The sequence below is a fragment of the Oncorhynchus clarkii genome, chromosome 12 (genome assembly GCF_045791955.1).
Source record: "Oncorhynchus clarkii lewisi isolate Uvic-CL-2024 chromosome 12, UVic_Ocla_1.0, whole genome shotgun sequence".
Classification (NCBI taxonomy): domain Eukaryota; kingdom Metazoa; phylum Chordata; class Actinopteri; order Salmoniformes; family Salmonidae; genus Oncorhynchus; species Oncorhynchus clarkii.
Genome location: NC_092158.1, coordinates 91,926,274 through 91,940,150, shown reverse-complemented (window position 1 = coordinate 91,940,150; position 13,877 = coordinate 91,926,274). Strand labels below are relative to the sequence as shown.

The window sequence follows — 13,877 nt, the reverse complement described above, 5'->3', positions numbered from 1 at the left end:
CTCTTCCACCACTCCCAGACCTCTTCCACCTCTCCCAGACCTCTTCCACCACTCCCAGACCTCTTCCACCACTCCCAGACCTCTTCCACCTCTCCCAGACCTCTTCCACCTCTCCCAGACCTCTTCCACCACTCCCAGACCTCTTCCACCACTCCCAGACCTCTTCCACCTCTCCCAGACCTCTTCCACCTCTCCCAGACCTCTTCCACCACTCCCAGACCTCTTCCACCTCTCCCAGACCTCTTCCACCTCTCCCAGACCTCTTCCACCACTCCCAGACCTCTTCCACCTCTCCCAGACCTCTTCCACCACTCCCAGACCTCTTCCACCTCTCCCAGACCTCTTCCACCTCTCCCAGACCTCTTCCACCTCTCCCAGACCTCTTCCACCTCTCCCAGACCTCTTCCACCACTCCCAGACCTCTTCCACCTCTCCCAGACCTCTTCCACCACTCCCAGACCTCTTCCACCTCTCCCAGACCTCTTCCACCACTCCCAGACCTCTTCCACCACTCCCAGACCTCTTCCACCTCTCCCAGACCTCTTCCACCTCTCCCAGACCTCTTCCACCACTCCCAGACCTCTTCCACCACTCCCAGACCTCTTCCACCTCTCCCAGACCTCTTCCACCTCTCCCAGACCTCTTCCACCTCTCCCAGACCTCTTCCACCACTCCCAGACCTCTTCCACCTCTCCCAGACCTCTTCCACCTCTCCCAGACCTCTTCCACCTCTCCCAGACCTCTTCCACCACTCCCAGACCTCTTCCACCACTCCCAGACCTCTTCCACCTCTCCCAGACCTCTTCCACCACTCCCAGACCTTACCTATTCCACCACTCCCAGACCTCTTCCACCTCTCCCAGACCTCTTCCACCACTCCCAGACCTCTTCCACCACTCCCAGACCTCTTCCACCACTCCCAGACCTCTTCCACCTCTCCCAGACCTCTTCCACCTCTCCCAGACCTCTTCCACCACTCCCAGACCTCTTCCACCACTCCCAGACCTCTTCCACCTCTCCCAGACCTCTTCCACCTCTCCCAGACCTCTTCCACCTCTCCCAGACCTCTTCCACCTCTCCCAGACCTCTTCCACCACTCCCAGACCTCTTCCACCTCTCCCAGACCTCTTCCACCTCTCCCAGACCTTTGTGATGTTTCCATATCAAAGTTGTTGTTTCGCATCCAATAAAACACCAAATAAAGCTCAATGGTTGTGTAATGATGAATCAGTGTGCGTGTGTGTGTGTGTGTGTGTGTGTGTGTGTGTGTGTGTGTGTGTGTGTGTGTGTGTGTGTGTGTGTGTGTGTGTGTGTGTGTGTGTGTGTGTGTGTGTGGAGGAACATGATCAGCTTAACCTCTCCATGGGCTAACAGCTACGGGTCACACACAACATGACCATATAGTGTGTGTGTGTGTGTGAACGTTCCGGTTGTTTTGGTTGGAGAGGAATGCCCACGCTTAACAGAGGAGGGCAGGGACACAGACCCTGACATGCACACGCACACACACAGGGAGATCCGACATGGCTCTCTGCCACAGAGCTAAGGAACACTGGGAACCAGCTGAGACAGGGACACACAACACACACACTTTTTCTGCCCCTGTTTTGTTTTGAGGGGAATTATCTAAAGGTGGAGTTGCCAGTTCAAACCTCTTTAATCCCCTGCTCCCTCAGCGCCACACCTTCCAGGTCAATGCCTGGTCAATCTGTACTGACAACCCACCTCTTAGGCTAAACTACCCCCCCCCCCCCTTTACAATAGACAAGACAACACATAACCTGTTGCTTCCCAAATAGCCCTCTATTCACTTTGTAGTGTGCTACATTTCAACAGAGCCCAATGGGGTATTTTAGGGTGTACTTTGGGATGTACACACACCTCACTACACTTATAAGGTCCTGGCCTCGTCTACACTACATGTCTAGTAACTACAGTGGTGGGTTATTTAACTACTGCTCTAACTAGCTGTTCTTACTCACCACTCTTTCTTTAGTGTACCTGCTCAGTTTAATTAACTAACGAGGTGCAGGTAAAGATCTGTGTGTTCTTGTCTCTTTAGTACATACTTGTAAAATAGAAGCGTGGTAAGTCCTATGTACTGTAACTACCTGGTGGTTCTATAGCTTCCCTAGAATAAGGTTATTTGCCCATGTGTTGTTGTTGTTCAGGCTGAGCGTGTGATGGAGAAGGAACTCAACAGTCAAGACACAAAACAACCGCAGTCTGTTTGTCTTATTAGATGTATTAAAGAATTGATCAAAGTATTGATGATTGGTCCTCGATCACCTACATGACAGTACAGCAGTACATGTAGACGTTCACACATACACATCAACAACAACTGTCTCAAATAGCACACTAGTTCCTTTTACAGTACACTACTGTTGACCTGAGTCACATAGAGCTCTGTCATAAAGTTGTGCTCTACATAGGGAATAGTGTACCATTTGAGAGTTGACCAAACATCAAAGTATCTTAGTGGTAACAGGGCTGCAGGGTGAAGAGGTGAGAAGGAACACAGAACAGAACGCAGACTGCTGAAGAACCGGCTGCTTCAGAACAGAACGCAGACTGCTGAAGGACCGGCTGCTTCAGAACAGAACGCAGACTGCTGAAGGACCGAGCTGCTTCAGAACAGAACGCAGACTGCTGAAGGACCAGGCTGCTTCAGAACAGAACGCAGACTGCTGAAGGACCGGCTGCTTCAGAACAGAACGCAGACTGCTGAAGGACCAGGCTGCTTCAGAACAGAAAGCAGACTGCTGAAGGACCAGGCTGCTTCAGAACAGAACACAGACTGCTGAAGGACCAGGCTGCTTCAGAACAGAACGCAGACTGCTGAAGGACCAGGCTGCTTCAGAACAGAAAACAGACTGCTGAAGGACCGGGCTGCTTCAGAACAGAACACAGACTGCTGAAGGACCCGGCTGCTTCAGAACAGAACGCAGACTGCTGAAGGACCAGGCTGCTTCAGAACAGAACACAGACTGCTGAAGGACCAGGCTGCTTCAGAACAGAATGCAGACTGCTGAAGAACCAGGCTGCTTCAGAACAGAAAGCAGACTGCTGAAGGACCGGCTGCTTCAGAACAGAATGCAGACTGCTGAAGGACCGGGCTGCTTCAGAACAGAACGCAGACTGCTGAAGGACCGGGCTGCTTCAGAACAGAATGCAGACTGCTGAGGGACCGGCTGCTTCAGAACAGAATGCAGACTGCTGAGGTACCGGCTGCTTCAGAACAGAACACAGACTGCTGAAGGACCAGGCTGCTTCAGAACAGAACACAGACTGCTGAGACACCGGCAGTCCAACGTCTAACAGATACCTACTTTTTGAAGAGAAAAGCAAAGGAGGGATCGAGGAAAGGAAGAAGGGATTGAGGGAAGGAATGAGGGATGGATGGAAGGAAGGAAGAAAGGAGGGATGGGATGGAAGGAAGGAAGAAAGGAGGGATGGATGGAAGGAAGGAAGAAAGAAAGGAGAGATGGAGGGAAGGAAGGAAGGAAGGAGAGATGGAGGGAAGGAAGGATGGAAGAAAGGAGAGATGGAGGGAAGGAAGGAAGAAAGAAAGGAAGGAAGGAAGGAAGGAAGGAAGGAAGGAATAAGGGATGAGGGATGAAGGATGAAGGATGAGGGATGAGCGATGGAGGGAAGGAAGGAAGGATGGTTGATGACTGGCCTTCACATGATAAGTCCCATGTATTCCTCTGTGTGTGTGATGTTGTGAATGGCACCCTATTCAATACCTAGTGCATTATACTATGGGAGGGAGGGAGGGAGGGGGAGAGTTGAGGGAGGAGAAGAAGAGAGGGAGGGAGGGAGGGAGGGAGGGAGGGAGGGAGGGAGAAGTGGATGAGAGGGATGGAGGAGGGAGGAGAAGAGAGGGAGGGTTGAGGGAGGGAGGAGAAGCAGAGAGGGAGGGTTGAGGGAGGAGAAGAAGAGAGGGAGGAATGAGAGAGGAGAAAAAGAGAGGGAGGGTTGAGAAGAAGAGAGGGAGGGTTGAGGGAGGAGAGTGGGAGAGTTGAGGGAGGAGAAGAAGAGAGGGAGGGTTCAGGGAGGAGAAGAAGAGAGGGTGGGTTGAGATGGAGGGTTGAGATGAAGGAGAAGAAGAGAGGGAGGGTTGAGGGAGGAGATGAAGCGAGGGAGGGTTGAGGGAGGAGAGTGGGAGAGTTGAGGGTGGAGAAGAAGAGAGGGAGGGGTGAGGTAGGAGATGAAGCGAGGGAGGGTTGAGGAAGGATTAGAAGAAAGGGAGGGAGGAGGGAGGAGAAGAAGAGAGGGAGGTTGAGGAAGGAGAAGAAGAGAGGGAGGGGTGAGGTAGGAGAAGAAGAGAGGGAGGGGTGAGGTAGGAGATGAAGAGAGGGAGGGTTGAGGGAGGATAAGAAGAAAAGGAGGGAGGAGGGAGGAGAATAAGAGAGGGAGGTTGAGGAAGGAGAAGGCAACAACAGCAGCAAGAAAGTTCCCCAATATCATCGTTTTCAGTAGGGCTCTGTGTGTGTGTGTGTCGGTGTGTGTGTCGGTGTGTGTGTGTGTGTGTGTGTGTGTGTGTGTGTGTGTGTGTGTGTGTGTGTGTGTGTGTGTGTGTGTGTGCTGGACCCCAGAGGTCTAGTTGTCCACTGTGGGGATCTTGCACACGAAGGGAAAGGCTTTGTCACAGCTGTTATCATTCCAGGACCTCAGTGCTGCCAGAAACACACACACACAGCGCTGTTAGAGACAAAAACAACACTACATTGACTGACTGACTCATCAGCTACGGACGTGTGTGTGTGTGTGTTAATGTGTGTGTGTGTGTGTGTTAATGTGTGTGTGTGTGTGTGTGTGTGTGTGTGTGACTCATTACACAGGTGTCTGTTCTGGCACCCAGTTGTCCTAATGATGCACACAGTTTTTTACCCAACAAGGGAGACCTGAGAGTGATTCAGCCTCAACTGGTTATAGATGCCTGGTATAACAGCAAGGCCTGATGGGGGTTCTGGCATAAAGGCTCGGAAATAGCCAGGCCTGTTTCTCTGAGTTTCTTTACTAGTGTGTGTCCCCACTATAAATATGATTGAACGTGTGTGTGTGTGTGTGTGTGTGTGTGTGTGTGTGTGTGTGTGTGTGTGTGTGTGTGTGTGTGTGTGTGTGTGTGATCAGCAGGGACACATACTTGGACAGAAACTCAGAGAAACACATCCGAAACAACCAATTAAGAACCTTTAGGTCATCCCCTGGCTCAATCATGAACCTGTAGGTCATCCCCTGGCTCAATCATGAACCTGTAGGTCATCCCCTGGCTCAATCATGAACCTCTAGGTCATCCCCTGGCTCAATCATGAACCTGTAGGTCATCCCCTGGCTCAATCATGAACCTGTAGGTCATCCCCTGGCTCAATCATGAACCTGTAGGTCATCCCCTGGCTCAATCATGAACCTGTAGGTCATCCCCTGGCTCAATCATGAACCTTTAGGTCATTACCTTGGCTCAATCATGAACCTGTAGGTCATCCCCTGGCTCAATCATGAACCTGTAGGTCATCCCCTGGCTCAATCATGAACCTGTAGGTCATCCCCTGGCTCAATCATGAACCTGTAGGTCATCCCCTGGCTCAATCATGAACCTGTAGGTCATCCCCTGGCTCAATCATGAACCTGTAGGTCATCCCCTGGCTCAATCATGAACCTCTAGGTCATCCCCTGGCTCAATCATGAACCTGTAGGTCATCCCCTGGCTCAATCATGAACCTGTAGGTCATCCCCTGGCTCAATCATGAACCTTTAGCTCATCCCCTGGCTCAATCATGAACCTGTAGGTCATCCCCTGGCTCAATCATGAACCTGTAGGTCATCCCCTGGCTCAATCATGAACCTGTAGGTCATCCCCTGGCTCAATCATGAACCTGTAGGTCATCCCCTGGCTCAATCATGAACCTTTAGGTCATTACCTTGGCTCAATCATGAACCTTTAGCTCATCCCCTGGCTCAATCATGAACCTGTAGGTCATCGCCAGGCTCAATCATGAACCTGTAGGTCATCCCCAGGCTCAATCATGAACCTGTAGGTCATCCCCAGGCTCAATCATGAACCTGTAGGTCATCCCTTACCTCAGTCATGTTTTATTGGGTAATACACTGTGTGTATGCATTATTGACTGCCTGTGTGTGTGTCTCACCGCTGTTCTGCCTGTACCAGATCTCGACACAGTCTTCCTTTTCGGGGATGCGGTGTATGCCGTCGTCAGGCTGGTTGCCATCCCAGTAGCTGTATCCATAGTTACTGCCGTCGGTCCACTCCAGAGTGCCCTCCTACAGTCAGGAATAGTATGACATGGTACATGTAACAACCTGGGCAGACTGCTTTAATGAAAAGGGAAGTTTAGCTAAAACCTACAACTGACCGTTACCTAAACTCTGACTCTACTCTCAACTGTGACCTCATTTTAGCCCGTTTGGAAAGTAAATAAGAGGTTTGTACGTCAGATATTGCGCTAGTAGTTATGACGGCTGGTTCAAACACCCTAGGTTACAAACACCCCTGATCTGGGGACAGTTTACTGTTTTACAACCCTAACGGTTAAGGTTAGGATAGGGGGAAGGGTAAACTGATCCTAGATCTATTCATAAAGAGGGGACTTCTACCCCTGGTCCAATAAAACCACTCTGTAGTGAGTTCAGGCAACAGATATACAGACTGGATCACATTAGTGATAATCAACACCAACCCTGGCTAAACCAAACAAACCTGGGCTGCATCTTAACATTATTACCTTCATTTAACTAGGCAAGTCAGTTAAGACCCAACGCTCTAACCACTAGGCTACCCTGCCGCCCCATTAGTGATAATCAACATCCTAAATGGCTTCCTGTTCCCTTCGTAGTGCATTACATTTGACCAGTGACTAGCTCTCCTCTGATCAACAGTAGACTACTATAGGAATAAGGGGTGCCATTTGGGACGTAGGCCCCTGTCTAGGTTCTCTATCTCTGGAGGTGATGGCTTGGTGACTCTGTAGTGGGTTTACCAGCAATGTGTTAATGAACCAGCCTTTCAGTTCTAGAGTGAAATATCTACGTCAGACTGGCTTCCTATAGAGCTGGACTGACAGGCTCCTGTTGCTTTCAGTTCTAGAGTGAAATATCTACGTCAGACTGGCTTCCTATAGAGCTGGACTGACAGGCTCCTGTTGGATTCAGTTCTAGAGTGAAATATCTACGTCAGACTGGCTTCCTATAGAGCTGGACTGACAGGCTCCTGTTGGATTCAGTTCTAGAGTGAAATATCTTTATTTATCCAGGTTTTTCTCATTGAGATAACATCTCTTTTCCAATGCGAGACCTGGTCCAATAGCAGCAGGGGGAACAACGTTTCAGACAAAACAACTTACATACACTAACACAAAATTAAACTAAACTATAGACACACATACAGTAGAACAATTACATTTTACGTTAAAAACATGAAAGTCTTGACTAAAAACAGCTGTCCTAAAGACAATTACACTCTTCTATGGTATATACATCGATCAAGTGTTTAAACTCCACCGACAAAACTAGATAATCAAATTTAAAAAACGTTCAGGAGAGAATTCCAGGACCACGGAGCTAAGTAACTAAAACTATTTCTACCATGACCTGTTCTAGTTGTTGGTACTGTTAGAAGTAAACCCTCTGGGATCTATTAGCATATCCAGCAAACTGGGAACGTTCCTAGAACATTAGCTTAGATTTCCATTCATTTCTAGTTGGGGTTTTATCTAACATTAGGATTATAACGTCCCAAAAACATTAAAATAATTATTCAGAAAACAATTTTAACTGAAATCTCATTGGAATGTTCGAAAGTTCACTAAAACGCTATACACAACATCTGTAACAATCACCAAAGAAGAAGTCCCCAAACGTTCTCATGGGGTTCCAGATGATGTAACAATCACCAAAGAAGAAGTCCCCAAACGTTCTCATGAGGTTTCCAGATGATGTAACAATCACCAAAGAAGAATTCCCCAAACGTTCTCATGAGGTTTCCAGATGATGTAACAATCACCAAAGAAGAAGTCCCCAAACGTTCTCATGAGGTTTCCAGATGATGTAACAATCACCAAAGAAGAAGTCCCCAAACGTTCTCATGAGGTTTCCAGATGATGTAACAATCACCAAAGAAGAAGTCCCCAAACGTTCTCATGAGGTTTCCAGATGATGTAACAATCACCAAAGAAGAAGTCCCCAAACGTTCTCATGAGGTTTCCAGATGATGTAATAATGTTTTTAGGACACACTGACACAACTTAATGTGAGTGGGAACGTTCTGGAAACATCAGACACACGTTTTACACAAACATTGTCTTATCATTAGCACAACTGGATAGTTTTTGTCTTTTGAGAACATTTGCCGCAACCTAACGAATGTTCTGGGAACTTTCACAAAAACCATTTTGGTTTGCTGGGTAATAGTAATCTATAAAATGTTTACTTTAAAGAAAATGTTTTTTATATATTTTTTAATTTTACATTTTATGTGCACATAATATACTTTAACAGTATACATTAAGATTAAGATGCCTGTAAAATAATGAAAGTGTCCAAATCGAATGTAAACATTAATACATGCATTTCTATAGCTTCCTAAATCTATTCTAGTGTCGAGAAGAAGGCACAGCGTTTTCAACACAGGGTTTTAATTTGTTTTACAATTTTCTACATTGTAGAATAATAGTTAAGACATAAACACTATGAAATAACACATATGGAATCATGTAGTAACCAAGAAAGTGTTAAACAAATCAAATCATTTTATATTTGAGATTCTTCAAAGTAGCCCGCCTTTGCCTTGATGACAGCTTTGTACACTCTTGGAATTCTCTCAACCAGCTTCATGAGGTAGTCACCTGGAATGCATTTCAATTAACAGGTGTGCCTTGTTAAAAGTAAATTTGTGGAATTTCTTTCCTTCTTTCAGCCAATTGGCTGTGTTGTGACAAGGTAGAGGTGGTATACAGAAAATAGCCCTATTTGGTAAAAGACCAAGTCCATATTTTTGGTTCCAACCGCCGTGTCTTTGTGAGACGCAGTAAGTGAACGGATGATCTGCGCATGCGTGGTTCCCAACGTGAAGCATGGAGGAGGAGGTATGATGGTGTGGGGGTGCTGTGCTGGTGACACTGTCTTTGATTTATATAGAATTCAAGGCACACTTAACCAGCATGGCTACCACAGCATTCTGCAGCAATACGCCACCACATCTGGTTTGCGCTTAGTGAGACTATCATTTGATTTTCAACAGGAAAATGACCCAACACACACCCACAGGCTGTGTAAGGGCTATTTTACCAAGAAGGAGAGTGATGGAGTGCTGCATCAGATGACCTGGCCTCCACAATCACCTGACCTCAACCCAATTGCGATGGTTTGGGATGAGTTGGACTGCAGAGTGAAGGAAAAGCAGCCAACAAGTGCTCCGCATATGTGTGAACTCCTTCAAGACTCTGGGAAAAGCATTCCAGATTAAGCTGGTTGAGAGAATGCCAAGAGTGTGAAAAGCTGTCATCAAGGCAAAGGGTGGCTACTTTGAAGAATCTAAAATCTAAAATCAGTTTTAATTTGTTCAACACATTTTTGGTTACTACTTGATTCCATATGTGTTATTTCATAGTTTTAATGTCTTCACTATTATTCTACAATGTAGAAAATAGTACAAAAAAATCAAGAAAAACCCTAGAATGAGTAGGTGTGTCCAAACTTTTGACTGGTACCATAAATCCTAGTTGGAAGATTCTTTGTATTACGCCTGAGGAGACATCTGCAGAGAGATTGAATTCACGATAACTGCTGCAGATGTCAACTCCACAGTATATTACCTTAAAAAGACAAGTACAGTGTGTTTGTCGACAACACGCATATATGAGGTAGTGATTATCCTGGCAGTGGTGCTTAATAGGGTTTCTGGAAAACTACCCAGAAGATTCCGGGAATTGGGAGGGAATAAGCAGGAAATCCAGAATCCTGGGAATTCTGGGAAAGATCCTGGAATGTTTGAACCCTCGTTGCTTACCTGTCTCCTGTCGTGAAGGCCGATCCATATGTCTGTTGGTATCCCTGGGATACGGCTGTTGACGAGATCGTAGACAAACACATTCTCCTCCCAGCTGAGAACTCAGACAAGGGATGGTTAGAGTTAGAGAGAGGTGTGTGTGTGTATGTGTGTATGTGTGTGTGTGTGTGTGTGTGTGTGTGTGTGTGTGTGTGTGTGTGTGTGTGTGTGTGTGTGTGTGTGTGTGTGTGTGCGTGCGTGCGTGCGTGCGTGCGTGCGTGTGCGCGTGCGTGCGTGTGTATCCTCTCGCCTGTAGTGTGGCAGTGTGTGGAACTTTGTGTGTGTATATGGACAGGTATCCCTCTCACCTGTGTACGGAGGTGAGTTTGGCAGACTTGAGACCGTTGGAGAATTCAGCACAGTACAGGTCAGCCTCGGCCCAGGTACGGTTCAGGGGGAAGAAACGGTAGCAGTGACCTTCAAACTCAGTCCAGAACAACGGACAGGTGACGGGAAGGCCTGGTTCTGGCAACTGGAGGGGGAAGGCTGGGGGAGGAAGGGAAGGGAAGGGAAGGGAAGGGAAGGGAAGGGAAGGGAAGGGAAGGGAGGGAAGGGAGCGGGGGGTCAGGAGATGGAGAGAGGCGAGAGAGGGGGAGGTAAGTGAGAACGGGGGAGAATAGAGAATGAAAGAGAATAGGTTACACTGCTTTTAAATAATTGTGAATACGGCGCGTTTAATGTTGTCCTTGTCATGTTCATTATCAAGTTAGACTGCATCCCTTCACCAAGACTTTCAGTTACTCTGTATCCCTTCATCAAGACTTTCAGTTATTCTGTATCCCTTCACCAAGACTTTCAGTTACTCTGTATCCCTTCACCAAGACTTTCAGTTACTCTGTATCCCTTCATCAAGACTTTCAGTTACTCTGTATCCCTTCATCAAGACTTTCAGTTACTCTGTATCCCTTCATCAAGACTTTCAGTTACTCTGTATCCCTTCACCAAGACTTTCAGTTACTCTGTATCCCTTCATCAAGACTTTCAGTTACTCTGTATCCCTTCATCAAGACTTTCAGTCACTCTGTATCCCTTCACCAAGACTTTCAGGTACTCTGTATCCCTTCACCAAGAGTTTCAGGTACTCTGTATCCCTTCACCAAGAGTTTCAGGTACTCTGTTACTGTATATGTTGAAAGAGGACAGGCTGCACTTCTCTTAACATGTTCAGACTAGGGCCTCACGTGTGGCGCAGGGGTCTAAGGCACCGCAGTGCTAGAGGCTTCACTACAGACCCGGGGTCGATCCCAGGCTGTATCACAACCGGCCGTGATCGGGAGTTTCATAGGGCGGTGCACAATTGGCACAGGGTCATCTGGGTTAGTCATCTGGGTTCGTCATCTGGGTTCGCCATCTGGGTTAGTCATCTTGGTTAGTCATCTGGGTTAGTCATCTGGGTTAGCCATCTGGGTTAGTCATCTGGGTTAATCATCTGGGTTGGCCAGTGGGGGCTTTACTTGGCTCATCGCACTCTAGCGACTCCTTGTGGCGGGACGGGCGCCTGCAGGCTGACCCCGGTCATCAGGTGAACGACCATACTCTCCCTAAAAATCTAAATAGAGGTGCATGGCAGAGACACAGATAGCAGACGTTCACCTGAAACTACACGCCTCTGTACCCCCTTGCTTTCCAATAGACTCCAGATACCCCAACTAAACTCTCACAACAGCTTCCAACATGTCAGTTAGACTCCAGATACCCCAACTAAACTCTCACAACAGCTACAAACATGTCAGTTAGACTCTAGATACCCCAACTAAACTCTCACAACAGCTACAAACATGTCAGTTAGACTCTAGATACCCCAACTAAACTCTCACAACAACTTCCAACATGTCAGTTAGACTCTAGATACCCCAACTAAACTCTCACAACAACTACAAACACGTCAGTTAGACTCCAGATACCCCAACTAAACTCTCACAACAGCTTCCAACATGTCAGTTAGACTCTAGATACCCCAACTAAACTCTCATAACAACTACAAACACGTCAGCTAGACTCCAGATACCCCAACTAAACTCTCACAACAGCTACAAACACGTCAGCTAGACTCCAGATACCCCAACTAAACTCTCACAACAGCTTCCAACATGTCAGTTCAATTCTTCTTCTTTTATCAAAACCAGTTAGATTAAATCCAGCCACACAGCCTCCAATGAGAAGAAGAAACAACCAGAAACAGGATTTCTTGAAGTTAAAGAAATCACAAAAGGCAGTTTATAAATCTCATGAAATATTACGACTAAACAGTAAACACAGACACAACTGTCTTGAGTAACGAGGGAGAAAAACTGCTAAATGCTCTCATTAGAAACAAGACATTGTAACATCAATAAGATACATCTAGAAATATCAAATAAAGGTTTAAAAGACTGTACATGTCACAGTATAGACATGTAGTCATGCAATTTCTATATGAGAACACACATCTAGTCTCTAGCTCCACCAGCCCTAGGCGGTCTCTCCCTCCAGATGCCGCAGAAAGGAGTCCTGTGGTCAGGTTGGCTCCCTGCTCATGCCCCCTTGATCCTCTGGTTCTGCTGGAAGCCTGGTTCTTCAACCCGGGTGGTTAACTAACAAACAAACAAATAAACTAACTAACAAACTAACTAACTAACTAACCAATCAATCAATCAATCAAACAAACAAATGTATTTATAAAGCCCTTCGTACATCAGCTGATATCTCAAAGTGCTGTACAGAAACCCAGCCTAAAACCCCAAACAGCAAGCAATGCAGGTGTAGAAGCACGGTGGCTAGGAAAAACTCCCTAGAAAGGCAGGGAACCTAGGAGGAAACGTTCATAGATGACCAGCAGGGTCAAATAATAATAATAATCACAAGCTAACTAACTAACTAACTAACTAACTGACTAACTGACTAACTGACTGACTAACTGACTGACTAACTAACTGACTAACTGACTGACTGACTAACTAACTAACTAACTAACTAACTAACTGACTAACTAACTAACTAACTAACTGACTAACTGACTAACCCAATGTGAGTGACTGTATATAGAGCATTGGAAGATGCTGTCACCTTTCCCCTTCTAGGATACCAAAGACTACCAGGGATACATTGGGTTTATTATACTTCACTTTATTTTAATAAATACTTTCTTAACACTTATTTTTCTTAAAACTGTATTGTTGGTTAAGCGCTTGTAAGTAAGCATTTCACTGTAAGGTCTACTACACCTGTTGTATTCAGCATTTCACTGTAAGGTCTACCTACACCTGTTGTGTTCAGCATTTCACTGTAAGGTCTACTACACCTGTTGTATTCGGCGCATGTGACAAATAAAATGTGATTTGATTTGATCTTCTTCAATGACTCTACCCAGACGAAGCACAACTTCCTCCCCCAAACGTTTGTTTACAGCCGCAGCCGCCACACCTAAATAGTAGTACTCACCGTGTGTGATCTTGACGTTGGTGGAAGGGACGGTCCTCGCAGGACGAGCCCAGAGGAGCAGGGTCAGACACAACTCCCAGCAGAGCATCTTCCAACAGAAACTCAGGAAGACAGGCAGAGAGAGAGAATCTAGATCCACTGACTCGGAATATGGGTGTGTGTTTGAGTGTGGATGTGTGTGTGTGTGTGTGTGTGTGCGTGGCTCTTCTTCTGTGTGATGAGAGGGGGGAAGTGCAGTGTGTGTGTGTGTGTGTGAGTCAGTCAGTGTTGAGTAGTAGCTTTGGGAGATGAGATGATGTCTCTCAGTCTTGCGCAGGAAGAAATCAGTGTGTGTGTATGTGAGAGAGAGAGAGAGAGAGAGAGAGAGAGAGAGAGAGAGAGAGAGAGA

At 46.7% G+C, this 13,877-nt stretch overlaps 1 protein-coding gene across 1 annotated transcript; it reads right to left on the bottom strand.

Annotated features, from left to right (window-relative positions):
• Positions 1 to 4,564: 4,564 nt before the first annotated feature.
• Positions 4,565 to 13,650, bottom strand: LOC139421662 (C-type lectin domain family 19 member A-like). Its single transcript, XM_071172749.1, has 5 exons — positions 13,490 to 13,650; positions 10,378 to 10,555; positions 10,031 to 10,124; positions 6,156 to 6,288; positions 4,565 to 4,682 (listed from the first exon to the last, which is right to left on the bottom strand). Exons 1-5 carry the CDS (start codon positions 13,575 to 13,577, stop codon positions 4,606 to 4,608), a joined length of 570 nt encoding a protein of 189 aa, XP_071028850.1. The 5' UTR covers positions 13,578 to 13,650; the 3' UTR covers positions 4,565 to 4,605.
• Between the last annotated feature and the right edge of the window lie 227 nt (positions 13,651 to 13,877).

What these genes read in the sequence shown, in the direction of transcription:
- LOC139421662 (XM_071172749.1), bottom strand. Translation starts at nt 13,577, where the DNA reads ATGCTCTGCTGGGAGTTGTGTCTGACCCTGCTCCTCTGGGCTCGTCCT. An exon ending in CAACGTCAAGATCACACACG is followed by an intron (nt 10,556 to 13,489) that starts GTGAGTACTACT and finishes TTCCTCCCCCAG; the next exon opens with CCTTCCCCCTCCAGTTGCCA. An exon ending in AAACTCACCTCCGTACACAG is followed by an intron (nt 10,125 to 10,377) that starts GTGAGAGGGATA and finishes CTGAGTTCTCAG; the next exon opens with CTGGGAGGAGAATGTGTTTG.